The sequence below is a fragment of the Scyliorhinus canicula genome, chromosome 18 (assembly GCF_902713615.1).
Source record: "Scyliorhinus canicula chromosome 18, sScyCan1.1, whole genome shotgun sequence".
In the NCBI taxonomy this organism is placed as follows: domain Eukaryota; kingdom Metazoa; phylum Chordata; class Chondrichthyes; order Carcharhiniformes; family Scyliorhinidae; genus Scyliorhinus; species Scyliorhinus canicula.
This window is the reverse complement of record NC_052163.1, coordinates 10,129,453-10,145,723: the sequence shown is the minus strand read 5'-3', so window position 1 is coordinate 10,145,723 and position 16,271 is coordinate 10,129,453. Positions and strand designations below refer to the sequence as shown.

The following is a 16,271-nucleotide window of genomic DNA, read 5'->3' as shown; positions in this document are numbered from 1 at the left end:
AAGGCAATCTGCAAGAATATTAACTCAATTGCAATTAATTGAAAGAAAATGTGTTAAATATTGCTGTCATGGGACAGATGCTACTGACTAATAGAATCGACAGTATTTAGAATTAAGTGGACTATTAGCAACTCATCAAAACTGATCAAAACAACTCCAAAACTTATTCAAGAGCAAGATAAAAACTCAACAACACTTGCCTGCCCTTGCGTGAGCTGGGTGAGTTGTGCCATTGTTAATCGGACCTGTCCCTGTTGCGGTCGCTGGGCTGGCTGCTGGCCTTGAGGTGTGGCAGGCCGACTTTGGATAGGTTGCATAGATGTACTTGGTGCAGTCACCATCTTTTGGGTTGAAGTTTGAACCAAATTACCTGTGCCCGACACAGTTGTTACTGGTTGTCCACGGATAATCTGAGTGACTACTTGTTGGTTTTGAGCTGGAAGGCAAGCAAACCATCTGCATTAATGTTGGTTATGATTTGTTTTGTCAATCCTTTGTTATAATGAACATCTGTTCCCAATATTGGAGCTAATATTATTGAACAGTCTAAACTTCAGCAAATTTTGTTCCACTTTGAATTAATTAAAATTCCTACATTATAACAATGACTACACTTCATTGGTTGTAAAGAGCTGGGAGAGGTTCCATTTTTTTCTTTTTAAATGTATTTAATACACAGCCTTGGTTTGCAAAGTGTAAACAGTGCAGACAAACCTGTGACATGTCAAACTATGAAGCTACATCAGAAAGGACAGGAAAGTAATTAAATACTTGAGAAATAAAAAAGGGGTCTGGAGAAAGGATGAGGGAATTGACTTAGGTGGTTAACTCTTCCTTGACCCAGCAAATACATAGTGGACTGATTGGCTCCTTCTGCAGGGTAACACTATTTTACGATTCTAATGGAGTGGGCAGAATCTGAATTGCCAAGTCACTGAAGGAGGCCTATAAAACTATTGGGCACACAAGTGAATCAAATAGGTAAATGCACATTTATCCAAAACAAAATCTTGCCTGCAACAGTGAGATCATTACAATTAATACTTCAATAACCAAAGAAGGATGGTTTGGGTGAGAAAGCTTTTTGATCACTAATCAGTGACCCTGAGGAAAATGCACAGGTATGAACATCAGATGATGGACTGAGTTTGGCCAGGATGCACCTAAAAAGCAAACAGATGTTGCATACATCACACCTGCGCCAAGAGGTGATTGGGTAAAAATGGATTAGAAAGAATGACTTGAAGATAAACTAGTGTCAGAGCAATAGGAGGATTTCAGGACCCAAAGAGGGGTCACTGCAAATATGTTTTCAAAGTAAAATGGAGAGACCCTCAAAGCTAGACCCACCCACCCAGATGCCAAGAACTAAGCTAAGCTAAGCTAACTAAGCTAAGGCAAAATAAGAAAGCTTTCATCAGATGCCAAAGGTTCAATACTGCAGAAAACAGAGGAATACAGACAGCGCAGGCGTGAAATTAAAAGAAAATTAGGAAAGTAAAGAGTGGATAAAAAAAAAACGAAGTAAAATTAAGGAAAACCGAAAAATGTTTTCTCAATACATAAAGCACTACATAAAGGGGCTGGTTTAGCTCACTCAGCTAAATCGCTGGCTTTTAAAGCAGACCAAGCAGGCCAGCAGCACGGTTCGATTCCCGTACCAACCTCCCCGGACAGGCGCCGGAATATGGCGACTAGGGGCTTTTCACAGTAACTTTATTGAAGCCTACTCGTGACAATAAGCGATTTTCATTTCATTTCATTTCACAAGATAACCAAGGTAAGTTTAGGGCCTATTAAAGGTCAAACAGTAACTTGCATGTGGAGGCAGAATACTTGGGCATGGCTCTTAAAGAATAATCAAATCCAAATTCTTGCACAGCCTGGATAGCTCATTTGATAGTTAATAGGGTTCTTAATCCCAGAGATGTTGCTCCCACATCAGACTCCAGCAATATGAAAAAACTGATAGATTATGAAAACAAAGCTCAAAGACAGTCGTGGATGTGATGATCTACAAAGACCATGGAAGGAGGGAGGAAACTCAAGCAGGTGGGGTTTTCACTGCCACACAGCTAGGGCTGAACGATATGTTTGTGTCCATTGCTCTTCATGTCTCTGGGACAGTCTCCCTGTAAAGGTTTCAACTTCCAAATCCTTCTCTTCACCCAGCCCTCTCACCAAGAGGAGAAACTTGTTTATATACGGTGATGAATTATAGAAATTATATATGTATATATATATAAAACATTATATGTATCTGGCGCAATAATGATTTTAAGGGAGAGAGAGAGAACAAATGGTGTCCTGATAGGAGCTTTTTCTGGAGGCCAGCTGAATTCCCTCCAAGTGCAGCCTCAGTATGGAGAAACTACCCGAGGCCAAAGAAAAACAGCCAAGTGCTGTTGGACAGCTGGATGTTGCCTGGCGCTGCAGCTGCCCCAAGAAATACCCCTCTAAATGCGCCATTTAGCAGACTTTAACTTGAGTCCACAGAATTGCGCCCATTGTGTTTAAACTTAAGTACACCATGGTATTTAAGTAGGATAAAGACGATGCAAGTAATGGGAGTTGCCAGGTCTGTAGCAGGCAGCAGTTTTTAGATTAATTTCTGGAAGCTGTGAGCTGAACACTTTTTTCACAAGCCTGTCGGGTTCAGCATTAATCTGACAGAAAGGGCTGTGCAGGCTGTTGACTGAAAGGCTCCCCCTCTCTCCAAGCAGTTTTTTCAAAGAACTTTCAATCTAGAGAACGGCAAGTAATCCTGTGTTTGCTAACTTTATTTAAAAAATACTTTTTGACCGGTGATGGTTTTGCTTGATTAGAAATAAATGAGGTATCCGTTAAAGTATTCATTTCATTGCTAAGCATTGTTTAACTGGTAATTGCAATCTATATTTCTGTGATGTTAAGGGAAATTAATACTGTTGTAGAAATAGTTTGTTTTAATCTACCACACCCCCTATTTGTGCGTGGAATCACTCCTGGAGCAAAGTATCCTTTCCCCCTGACAGCGTTACAAATTGAAACATGAATGGGGTTCCTGTGCAGAATCCTAGCAAATGTTAGGATCCGGTGGAGACAAGATGCTACTACAGTGCAGTGGCATGGGGTTTTACATTGCTCATCGTTTGTAGCGCAGTTCATCTTTTTCATTGTTTATTATTCATATGAAATTTTTTTTTCCCCAATGCATTTTATTCAAACTTGCATCAAAGTAGGTTACAGCAAATAAACACCCTGGGAAACATTCTTCCTGAACAATCAACTATACAGCGTGTATCTCTCTCTCTCTCTCTCTTTCCCTTCTCCCCCCCCCCGGCGTGACGAACAGCTCCTCAAACATGGTCACAAATATCCCCCACCTTTTCTCAAACTCCCCTGCTGAGCACCTTAACTCATACTTTATCTTCTCTAACTGCAGGAAGTCATACATGTCACCCAACCATGCTGCTACCCCCCGATGGCGATGCCGACCGCTACTCCAGCAAAATCCATCGCCGTGCAATCAGAGAGGCGAAGGCAAGACATCAGCCTTCCTCCTCCCAATGAGCTCCGGCTTCTCTGAAACCCCAAATATCGCCACCAAAGGGTCTGGGTCCACCCTCCTCCACTATCCTGGCTAAGACCGCGAACACTCCCGCCCAGAATCTTCCCAATTTTTCACAACCCCAAAACATGAGCGCATGATTCGCTGGCCCCCACCCACACCTCTCACACTCATCTGCTACCCCCTGAAAGGACACACCCATTCTCGCCCGAGTCATGTGCACCACCTTAAACTGTATCAGGCTCATCCTTGCACAGCAGGAGGTCAAATTTACCCTTCGCAGTGCCTCACTCCATACTCCCCAATTGATATGCATTCCCAACTCCGCTTCCCATTTCGCCTTGATCTTCAACACCCGCTCGCCTCCCTGCTCCCCCAGCCACTTGTATATATCCCCAATTCTTCCCTCCCCTTCCACATCCGGAAGCAGCAGTCGCTCCAGCAGGATGTATCCCGGCAATCCCTTCCAGACCTTTCATGCGAAGTCCCTAACCTGTAGATACCTGAACTCACTACCCCTCGGCAGCTCTACCCTCTCCCTTAGCTCCTCCAGACTGGTGAACCCTTCCTCCAAATACAAATCCCCCACTTTGACCAGCCCCACTTCCCTCCACCTCCTGGATACCCTATCCACCACCCCCCTGGCTCAAACCCATGATTCTAAATTTTTTAATAAACAATCAGTGTATCCACAATGAATTTTCAAATGGACAATAAAAGTTGAATTGAAAATAGAGAGCCGTAAGGATGCACTAGGAGATCCAGTACTGTAAAACGAGGATGTAAAACAAGACAAAATTGAACAGATAATTAAGTTTACAAAACAGATGGGAAGCACTAATAAATTGGTCGATGTATCATACATTGGAGAAGTATAATAATGAACCTACTGGCTGGGAGTATACCTTGCTGTACCATCAAAGGCGTACGGATAATAGCTTTCCCAATGCCTGCAGCCTGTTGAAAAGGTGCTCTTATAACTGTTACACCAGGTCGTATCTGTGTTGCTCCTCCTGTTGTGAGGACCTAGCATAAAATATTACAACACATTAAGTTCCAAATAGTAATTCACATGTCAAAGCATTGTATCTTGAGAGCATGTGCTTAAAACAAGTGTTCAGAATTCTTAAAGCCATTACAAAATAAAACTAATCAGCAAAGTCCCTAACCTGGACTAACTACTGAAATGCAACAGTATTTGTTGATCTTCACGGCCCCACCCCCGCAAACCACATGACAAATGAGCTCAAAATGTCCCAATAACTATTTGACTATGTGAATAAGATTCTATGCTCTGTAAATCTGAACACGAGTGAAGGTGCCTGAGGAACATCCAAAAATACACTAGATTAAATGCCACAGGAGCCAACTTCAACTTATCTATGTCTGGGAACATAGAAAAATTTGCTTCTGATCCCAGTCAATCTCATGACCATTTCAAGCTCTCGTATACAGCCAGACATGCAAGAAAAGTACAGGTCTGCAGTGGAAGAAATTGCAAATTAAAAATTTTCTTAAATTGAAGGAGGCAAAGTGGCAAAGTACAGAAATAATAGGCAATTGGTGTAGCCTCTCTACAAGCTTCTGAGAGGTCCGCTGGTAGATTAGACCTATGAGAAAGCAATTGCAACAAGTATCTAATTGCAACCCAATCGAACAATGCAGTTGAAGGAGCCATTAGCCCTTCTCTATGAAGAAAATAAATTGACCAGTGTTAAAGAGGCCAGTCTTGTTGATATGGTGCTAAAACAGTCATAAATTACTGATTTAAATGATTTGATACTGAAAGGGGCTGGGGGTGAAAAGAAAAATGGGAACAATTATTAATCGAAGAGAGACACCAAAATAGAACAGTTGGATTTGAAACAGCCTTATAGGGAGTCAGAAAACCTGGAGGTATTTTCTTTTAAGTATTTTCCCAAATGTTTCCAGGATCTAACAACATCCCAGAATGGCTCCATTTAAGGGGTGGGAAACTTACTTCATACCAATTTGGGGAAAACATCTGGACTCCTTGATACTGGAGAAACAGATCACTAAAAAAAGCAAAATTTGATACCAAACAACTATTTTTATGCCCAGTCAAAATGTTAAATGGTTTAAAAACCAGCAGCAGTTACATATCCCAAGCCTAAATGGATACAAATGCTCAAGGGTTTGGTAATGTCTTTGAGGTTACAGACTTCACAAAATGATTGAGCTCCATAATTCAAATAAAACAATTCTGGTTCAGTGACATATATGACTGGTCGATTCCTTTTGAATTGGGTCATCAGTTATCAGAATCCAGGAAGCCTGATCTAATGTCTTCAGGAAAATATTTACACAAATTAACCATATAAATCAGGGCCACTCGGGGACTTCCGGTGACAGCGCGCGGGAGGCAGCCGCGCAATGGGGGGGCTCCCATTCGGGAATGGCATTTTCGGGGCTTTAAGCCCGGTCCCAGGGTCCACGGAGGCGGCAAAAGCAGGGAGAAGGCACAGAGGAGGCACAGTGAAGGCACAGTAAAGGAAAATGTCGAGGGTGAGCAAAAAAACGGCCGTAAAAAAAACAGCTGAAGGTCTGTCGGGGAGTGGAAAGGTCACCGCGGGGTCACCAAGGAAAATGGAGGCTGGAGCACCAGGGGAGGCCACATTGCTTACAGCTGAAGAAATAACTAAGGTGATGGCTGCGGAATTCGAAAGGCAGTTTACAAAATACATGGAGGCAATGAGGAAGGAGATGAGGGAGGTTTTGAGTGTGCTGGTGGAGGAGGCGATTTCCCCGGTGACGATGGCGGTGGAAGTGCGGGAGCAAGGGGAGGTGCTGAAGGAAGTGGAGACGACATTATTGCAGCATGGTGATCAACTTACCTCGATGGGGGAAGGAGATGCAGAAGGTGATGGAGATTAACAAGGATCTGAGGAAAAATGCAAAACCAGGAAAACAGATCCAGGTGACAGAATTTGAGGATTGTGGGGCTGCCCGAAGGAGTTGAAGGGCCGAGGCCGACTGAGTATTTTGCTGCGATGCTGGCAAAACTATTGGGGGAGGGGGAGGATCCCTCCCGATATGAACTGGATCGGGCTCATCGGTCGTGGAGGCCTGTACCAAAGGCGAGTGAGCCGCCAAGGGTAGTGACTCTGTGCTTCCGTAGGTACAGTGTGAAGGAGAAGGTCCTGTGCTGGGCCAAGCAGAAGCGGGTGGTGCAGTGGGCTGGAGCACGTGTATGCCAGGACTTTACGGTGGAGCTGGCGAGGAGGCGGGCTGCTTTCAACCGGGTGAAGAGGGCACTGTACATTAGCAAGGTGCAGTGCGGCATTGTATATCCAGCGAGGCTGAGGGTGACTTACAAGCTCATGGACTTTTATTTTGGAACAGCGGAGGAGTTTGCGAAGGCAGAAGGACTGTGGCAGAACTGAGAAATTGAGAAATGGCCATGTGCCGATGTAACCTCATGACTGTATTTTCTTTTATTGTTTCACTATTGAATGGGCTAAAGGAGCCAATGTTGTATATATGTGGACAAGGGAAGTGATGGGACTTTCACTTGAAGTGAGGGCTCTTTGGAGTGTCGGTGGCTATGCGGGGTTTGTGTGCTAAAAGGGGATTTCTGGGCTTTCCTAGGGCCGGGCAAGGGGGAAACGGACCCGGGTGGGGGCCTCCACGCTGGCCAGTTTAAGACGGTCAGTGAACGGGTATGAGGTGGGGGAAGTGGCTGTGGTCATCAGAGTCTGGCAGAACAGGGTCCGAGTGGTCTAGCCAGGGTGGAAAGTTGAGGGGAAGGAACAGAGGTTGGGGGGAGGAGTTTTACAAGAGGCAGCGCACCGGAGGAGTTGGGGGGGGGGGGGGGGGGGGGTTGTTGTTTACAACTCTTGGGTATCATGTACGGTACTCTTTTAGAGGTTGGATGGCGTCGAGTGTGTATGGGGTGGGGGGAGTGGACTCTATGGTGACCATGGGCGGTCCCGGACTCCTTTTTCTCCTTTGTTTTTTGTTTCCACCGTGGGAGGGTTTGTTTTAATGGACGCCTATATTGACAGGTGGGCCGCTGTTTGAGGTGGTGGGAGGATGGGATCGTTGTTATTGTTAAGGGGATTCATTTTGTATTGGTTACCGTTTACCGTCTGTGGGTGGGGTGTAAATTTTGAAGGAAAATGTGAAAAAGGAGAATAAAAACATTTTAAAAAATAAATAAATAAATCAATCATGGCCACTCAATTTGGAACTTCACCAATTAGTTGAAAGCTGTGAAACTCCCACACAGGTGAGAAATGTAAATATCAAATGGGAATTCGAAAGAATGCACCGAGGTTACAAACGTCATTTGTTTTTCTTTTTCCGGCACTTAATATAATTCTGACTGTAACTGTTACATTATGAATATTCCTGGGAATAGCCAGATGAGCATTAACAATACTCTGGAAGTCTGCCACTTGACTGATTTCCTTAACACTAAATGACCAGAAAGATGGTGGAATATGTGAAATTTTGTATTGCTAAGTAAATTTACTGTCATCCAGAATTACAATTGTTTGATAGAGTGTCCTCCACGGCATCTTAGAACATCCATGTTTAAGCTGGCAGTCAATTACAGTGCATTGGGCAGCACGGTGGCACAGTGGTTAGCACTGCTGCCTCACGGCACCGAGTTCCCAGGTTCAATCCCGGCTCTGGGTCACTGTCAATGTGGAGTTTGCACATTCTCCACATGTTTGGCGGGTTTTGCCCCCACAGCCCAAAGATGTGCAGAGTAGGTGGATGGGCCACGTTAATTTGCCCCTTTGTTGGAAAACATTAATTGGGTTCGCTAAATTGAAAAAAAATTATGTTGCCTCAAGTGCTGTTTATTTAAGCAGACTGGCTATGTAAACGTAACTTGTTCAAGTGCATTAAACGCAAGAACCAATTGGATCACAGCATAGGAGGCCATTCTACTTACAAGACTGAACATAAGTAAATTGGTATGTAACATTTTACTAAAGTTCAATTACTTTTTGTGTGTTTAAACTCTTTTGATCTCCCCAAGTGGTTTAATGTTTGTAAACTGACTTCAATTTAAATAAAAGCTGTAGGTCAAGTAGAAGAAACATTTGCAGAAACACATTGGCTATTAATGTATTCTAAACAAAATGGACTTGCATGATCTAAAATAACAGTAAACAAAAATCATTATTACCTGTACCTGCTGAGTTGTAGTTGTTGTACCTGGTGCATTCTGTCGAAGAGTTACAGTGGTGGCCCTTGGCTGGAATGAAGTAAAGGTTTGCTGGCTGGAAGTAGTGCCTGACGGAATGATTCCTAGAACCTTCTGCTGCACCTGAACTACACCTACAAAACAAAAGGGCATAAAAAAATTAATATAGACTATATGCAAATGACAACTGTACATGGTTTTAAAACAGCAGCAAACACAGGTCTCTGGGTTGTAAGGCTAAACAGATATTGCAGAAACAAATTTGTGAATGTTGTAGTCCTCTTACATTTGGGTAAATACAAACTGGTACGAGAGAGTCAGCAGAGATTTTTTAAAAGTAAGACACAGATAACGAACCAAATATTTTGAATACTAACAAGGTAGATAAGCAATTACCAATAGATGTTAGTTATGTGGATTTCCAAAAGGCATTTTGGCAAGGTTCCACAATGCAGACTTGGGGGCAACCTATTGCCATGGACAGTGAATTAGTTAGGAGGCAGCAGACAGAGTAATGGTAATAGTATGTACTTCAATTAGCACAATGTGACTAGTGGCATTCTCCAGGGATCTGTAAGAGGACATCTGCTTTCCGCAATATTTAACAGATTAGTTGAATATACAGAGAGCCGTATATGCAAGTTCACAAATGACATTAAATTGTGTGACACAGAGAGCCCTGTAGATGGAACAAACATGAGGTGCTAGCACCACTTGCAAGCTGGACATGCAACAGATCAATTCCTTTCCACTTCATTCAGTTGATAGGACATATCTCTGACAGTTCGGTTGAAAATGCAACCTTCTGAAGCATGGCTTATTGAAACATTCAGATAGATTCTTTGTGGCTTCTCCATTAGAACAACCCATCCTCAGGGTTCTGAATACTCAGTGAAACATGGGTACTGAATACTCATACTCTACCTACTGTAATGATCCACTTTGTGGATTTTCAAAAGAAACACTACTCTGCAGGTAAAAATGAAGTCGTTCAGCAGCAGTTAAATTTACATAAGTAAGGAATGAAAGCTATGCCTTCAGGAAGCACTTAAGTGGGCAGCACAAGTGATTAGCACTATGCCTTCACAGCGCGAGGTTCGATTCCCTGCTGGGTCACTGTGTGGAGTCTGCACGTTCTCCCAGTTTCTGCGTGGGTTTCCTCCGGGTGCTCCGGTTTCCTCCCACAGCCCAAAGACATGCCAGTTAGGTGGATTGGTCATGATAAATTCCCTCTAGTGACCATAAAAGGTTAGGAGGGGTTATTGGGTTACAGGGATAGGGTGGAAGTGAGGGCTTAAGTGGGTCGGTGAAGACTGAATGGCCTCCTTCAGTGCTGTATGTTCTAAGTTCAAGGTAAAGGAGAATTCTTCATATGCAAATTGTATACACAAGCAAAGCTCTGCTCACAGGCAGACGAGTCTAATCTTTCATTTTCTCTTCCCATTTATTCGCAGAATTCTAAGTAATCAGCCGGAATGTCTCCCATCTTCCAAACTTAACAAGTTGGCATAATTTGCTACAACAGCGAAAGCATTTTGCAGTGATGCTGAATGTATTATACAATTGTAATTCGTAGAATTTGCAAACTCCTGGAGTTTGTGTCCATGGACTGCAGTGGTTCAAGAAAGCCGCTCACCACCACCACCTTTTCAAGGGCAATTAGGATTGGGCAATGAATGCTGGCCTTGCCAGTGAAGCTCACATCCAGTGAAAGAGTTTTATAAAACAAAAGTCTGGACCAGAATCAGGTGAACACCGATGAAGTGGCAACAACAGGCTATGTTATGGTTTCTTGCATGCATTGCTTAAAACTCCAGATTTTCAATCAATCAATAGTTTCAGGATTAAGTCACTATGCTGAAGTCTTGGAATCTGATGTTTAAAATACACCTGCTGATGACAGTCAAATGGAGATTTTTTCTCATGTCAAAGAGAGACAGCCAATCTTTGATAAAGGAAAGTAGGCAGGGCTATCACTACAGTCATATCATCCCACCCTGCCCCACCTCTTGGTGCTGCCAAAGGTCGTGAGGAAGTAAGCAGTTTTTCCATCTAAAGCCGTGTATAAAGTTAAAAACAAAGGAGAACATGCAATAATGATCAGTTGACAGATATACAGAAAAGAAAACTGCAGCCTTAGTTGCCTTCCAGCCGATACTGGTGCATATTTTTAACCACAGGGTTCTCCACAACTTAAATTATGAAATAATGCATTCTCCACCCTACCTCCTTGAGTAGTTGGCACATTGACGGTGAGGATTTTGCTGTTTGCAGTGAGCGGAAGCTTAGCAGTTATCACCTTGCCTGTCATGGTTACAGGACTGCCCGTGATCTGGAACGTCTGACCTGTGGTGGCAATGGTTGTACCTGTGGTGGCAACTGTGCTGGTGACTAGCAGAAAACGGACAGAGATATAAAGAACACTTAGGCTTTCATTACTTTGTTCACATCAGAGACTTGTACTCGAACAACTCTCAAATGAGGAGAGAAGCCAGTTGCTTAACTTCCACATCACCAAATCAAAACTCAAAGTTAATATTAAAATTTTGAATGGAATTAGATTAAAACAAAAAGGCAAATAATTTATTGTAAACGTGTTTGCATGAAATTAACACCTATCCTAGTGAGTGAACAAAGAAATGTTTTGGTAAATAGAATAAAGAGCTATTTAAATATACTGACCAAGCATCTGGAAAAATCAAGTATTTACTCAATCCTTTTAAAAAGTACAAGAAAAGTAGAGTGCATTTTCCAAGATTTATTTAATTCCAAGCAATAAGACATTCATCATAGATGTGGCAGCTGCCCTGGCAGACAAAGGTACACTTTTAGCAATGACCACTGGATTGTGATCAAGAGATAAGAACTCCGTCCAATTTTCCCCCTCAGCCCGGTGACAGGTTTTTGGCGGCTCTGCAGCATGCCAGGTCAGATTAGTTAAACCGCGTCTCTGCATCATTACAATAGTTGATCTGGTTGTACTGCAAGTTATTCTGAGTCAAAACGACAAAATTATGCTGCTTTTTTGTCAAACTCTGAATGCAGAGGCTATGGAATAAACTGGATTAGTGATGCTCCCAATCTAGCAAAGGAGGAAAAGATGTAAAAAATGAAGTGTCAGAATTACTCCAGCTTATAGTTCTATTTCCACCCCTGCCCATCTAACTTTTAGTGACAAAATTAATTTCTGTTGGATGTCACTGCTGATATTCGGAACTCGTGCATATACTCACACTCGTGATCACATTCCTTTATGACTCACTCTCAAATATCAATGTGTTGTATCCACAGAGATACATACCTGACCCACTCTGACCTTGCTTGATCCAGGTAGCAAAACTCTGCTGAAAATTCTTGTTAGGCTGGAATGTCACTGTAGTTGGTGAACCCACTTTTGTGGTAGTAAATACCACTTTTGTTCCTGGGGAGACCTGTCCTGTCAGGGAGCCTACCATTATCTTCTGGGGAGTGGCAATAGTGGTAGCAGTACTGTTGGTTGTAGAGGCAGTAGAGGAGGAGTTTGGAGTGGCAGATAGTTTCTGCTGCTCAAGGCGCTTCTGTTAAGGTACAACGGAAGTTACAAACATTTTTCCACACAGCACCATTAAACACAATTTCAGAGCATAAAAATAAAAGATGATGCATGGCAATATTCCGGTCTTTGGATGCCTTCTCAGAAAAGTTGTGCAAATGAACTATTTCAATGTTCCCATTTTCTCTTCTCAACCTCCGTTTGTGCAATATAATCCTTACCATTTACACATATGGGTTGCAGAATATTAGAGTGCAATGTCATTACCACTTTTAATTGTCAAGCAATTTTGCTCGTCTCAAATACATGATACACCAACACAAAAGATTTGTAACATTATTTCAGAAATACCACTCCCATGATCATGTTAGAATTTATTTAGTTTGCATAGGTAAAAACATATGAATTTCAGTATTCATTAGTAACTGCACTTCAGAAATAAACAAAATCCTGGATTAATCTTGAAATTCCTGAAATTCCCGATATGGAAGGAGGGAACAGAGCACTTCCAATATTCATTAAAAAAACGCAATATAATAAGATTTTAAAAAAAATTTAGAAAACCCAATTCATTTTTTCCAATTAAGGGGCAATTTAGTGTGGCCAATCCACCTACCCTGCACATCTTTGGGTTTTGGGGCTGAAACCCATGCAAACACGTGGATATGTAAACTCCACACGGATAGTGACCCAGAGCCAGGATCGAACCTGGGACCTCGGCGCCATGAGGCAGCAATGCTAACCACTGTGCCACTGCACTGCCCATAATAAAATAGTTTAACGCATCCGTCTGAAGTCAAAGTGACGTTGGTTAAAATATTTTAAAACTTTTCTACATAACCGCAGAAATCTGCAATTGAAAAGGTGTTCCACAGAACAGCATTCATCGATTGATCACGTGGATGGCCTACTGTTGTGACAGTGACCAGATGTGTTTGGGAGGTGTACAGTAACATCAATTTTTCCCCTAAGTTGCTTCATTTAGGACATCATGCTGCCGATAACTGGAGTGACTTACAACTACAAAGGGACATTGGTGGTACTTCATAGTTTTCTTACCCCTCCATGACAAAGAATGAAAGCAACATTTTACAGGAACATATCCTAACATACACATTCTCCCCGTGTTTGTGTGGATTTTCCGCCACAACACAAAGATGTGCAGGGTAAGTGGATTGAACACGCTAAATTGCCCCTTAATTGGAAAAAATTAATTGGGTACTCTAAATTAAAAAAAATTGTATCCTAACATATATACACCTTCCTACTATCTAAAAAGATTAAACCGTGCATTCCTTTAATAGTAAAAGTTAAATTCAATGCAGTTGAATGACAGGTGGGACTAGGAAACTTCATGCCTTCCCACCTGTTGAGCAGCCAAGCGCTGCTGCTTAAGTTGGGCCTCCAGTTGGGCCTTGAACTCTTCGGACTTCTTCTGCTCACTAACCTTTGCTTGCTGCTCAGCAGCCTGTGCCTTCTCCTTTTCCACCCTGGAATAGACAAGGAAATATGTGACTAAAAATAGCTTTAGAAATGTGACTTTATGCAAAGAATTAGCTGAATGCAATGCTTCTACGTAGCAGTAACGGATGTGCAAACATTTCCTCCAACTAAATATCAGGAAGACAGAAGCCATTGTCTGTGGTTACCACAATAGTCCAATTGCTTGGCACAAATTCCATTCTTCTCCCTGGCAACTGTACAAGGCTGCACCGGACTGTTTGCAATCTTGGTGCCATTTGATCCAGAGATGAGCTTTTGACCACACATCTGCACAACTTACTTGGTCAATCCCCATCTCCATCATTATCTAACGCTCTGCTGCTGCAACCCAGTCATCCATTTCTTACCTCGAGATTTGACTAATCTAAAGCACTCCTCGTTGGCCTCCTACATTTTATCCTCTTGTAAACTTAGGTCATCAAAAGCTCTGCTGCCTATGTCCTGATACCCAAGTTCCATTCACCCATCACCCCTGTGATAGCTGACCTGCACTGGTTTCAGTTAAAACACATCACAATTTTAATAGTCATCTGCCCTAATCTTGTTTTATATACATCAAAGTGTGGCAGATAACAATGAAATGCCGTGTGATGTTTAATTATTTTACAGGATTGGGCAGCACGGTGGCGCAGTGAGTAGCATTGCTGCCTCACGACACGGAGGACCCAGATTCGATTCCTGTCCCGCGTCAATGTCTGTGTGGAGTTTGCACATTCTCCCACTGTCTGCGTGGGTTTCACCCCTATCGCCTAAAAGAAATGCAGGTTAGGTGGATTGACCATGCTAAATTGTCCCTTAATTGGAAAAAAATTATTGGATACTCTAAATTTATTTTTTTTAAATTACTTTAAAGGTGCTTTATAAATGCAAATTGTTGTTGGGAGTTTAATAGAAATTTCATTTTTCATTTGCTTACTGTTCCAATTTGCAGATTTTCACTAAAAAGTACGTAATCATGAAATAAATTGGAAAAATTGGCTTTTTGCATTTCACAAAATCAATTAAGAATAAAGAAAGGTGTGTTTTCAGGAAGGGATTAGTCAGAATACTGTTGAACCCCTGATGAGTTTGAATCCGGCCAAACTAGATAGGTTCTTTATTAAAAAATCTAACCTTGCCGGTGCTGAGTGGAACTCTTCCTACTTCAGGCACCCAATGTCATCATCACCATCAGGCACTTCCAAATCAAGTATGGCAAGTTAGACACTGAATAAAGCTTCTCCCTGCTACTTGAGTGAAACATTTCTGAATTCCCAATGCAGCAATCCTGCAGTCGGAGTCACACCGTCAATTAGAGCAGTTTTGTGCTTAGCAAAAACTGCATTGAGACTGCCTAAACTCAGTTCGCAAGGAACCTTTACAACCAATAAAAAGAGGAAGGGGAGATTCCCTCCTGTTTGAGTTTGAACCCAGTGCTGCCCATCTAGTTCCCCAAAACCAATTGCTAATGGTCTACAGTCTACTTCACAAATATTCTCTTAAACACAATATAGGCACATCACTCAGGACATGGTTAATGTGAGAAACAGGGATATGAAAGAAAGAGTTCTGATGTTATTTTCAGAAAATTAAAATCGTTTAATCTGTGTTTTGTTGTGCTAACTTAATCATGCCCTATGCTGGCACTCCATGCTCAAGTGGAAAAGTACGTTTTCTTACTTTAGGTCTATGAAAGGGAGAAGTAAACAAAAACACCACAGAACAAATAAATTGATTTTAGGTACTAATTTATAATCTTCAAAGTCTATTCACACTTCGATTAATTTTTCTAACCAGTTCACCTGCACACTTTTTCACTGCATACACCCAATTCTTCAAACTAAATAATTCCATATTTTTGTATTCGTATCAACGAGCATGTTATAAATAAAGTGGTGTGTATGTTGCCTAAAACGCTACACATTTTGGAAGATTTATATGTTGGAGTAAACTTCATTGCAAACATATGTATTCAGCGATACAACAAACTCCTACTGATTTTAAGGGGTGTTCGTTACCCATAAAGGCATGGGCATTTTTCCATTCCAGTTGTGAATTGCACCCTTTATTAACACAAATTGATGAATAACACAAATTATTTTCTTTCCCAAAGCCATGATGATCTGTGAATAAAGCATTGTATATTAAACTACAGCCTTCTACTAAGGTAGTGTCTGCCTTGGGGTCAAAGACAATTTTCCTTGAGAGCAATTAGTCTAGTGCATTTTAAAAAGTTAGATTCACATCCTAAAAATCTCGTAAAAAATGTCTGTGACAATGTTTATCGAGCAGTGATTTCAAGAATAAAGGACACTAGTCCAATTTCCAAATTCTGTACGTGTTGAAATTTCTTCCCCATTTCCGACCCTCATTTACACATTCCAAGTTTCAACCTAATGCCAACATATCAGACTCCATTGTAAAAATTGTTGGCACCAAGTTCCCCTAGAGTCACTCACCATTCTGACTTGGAAATATATCGCCGTTCCTTCACTATCGCTGGGGCAAAACCCTGGACCTGCCTCTCC

General features: G+C 41.9%; 1 protein-coding gene across 16 annotated transcripts in view; it reads right to left on the bottom strand.

Annotated features, from left to right (window-relative positions):
- The window catches only part of bptf (bromodomain PHD finger transcription factor), a 198,865-nt gene that overhangs the window by 41,962 nt on the left and 140,632 nt on the right, over positions 1-16,271 (bottom strand). For 6 of the 16 annotated variants that reach the window (XM_038777441.1, XM_038777450.1, XM_038777451.1 and 3 more), the window contains 6 exons: positions 13,628-13,751; positions 12,031-12,286; positions 10,956-11,120; positions 8,712-8,863; positions 4,441-4,576; positions 201-436 (listed from right to left, as the gene is read on the bottom strand). In XM_038777441.1, coding sequence (XP_038633369.1) covers positions 201-436; positions 4,441-4,576; positions 8,712-8,863; positions 10,956-11,120; positions 12,031-12,286; positions 13,628-13,751 — 1,069 coding nt within the window. The remainder of the gene's footprint in view (positions 1-200; positions 437-4,440; positions 4,577-8,711; positions 8,864-10,955; positions 11,121-12,030; positions 12,287-13,627; positions 13,752-16,271) is intronic. The other 10 variants (XM_038777442.1, XM_038777454.1, XM_038777455.1 and 7 more) reach the window with 7 other exon arrangements.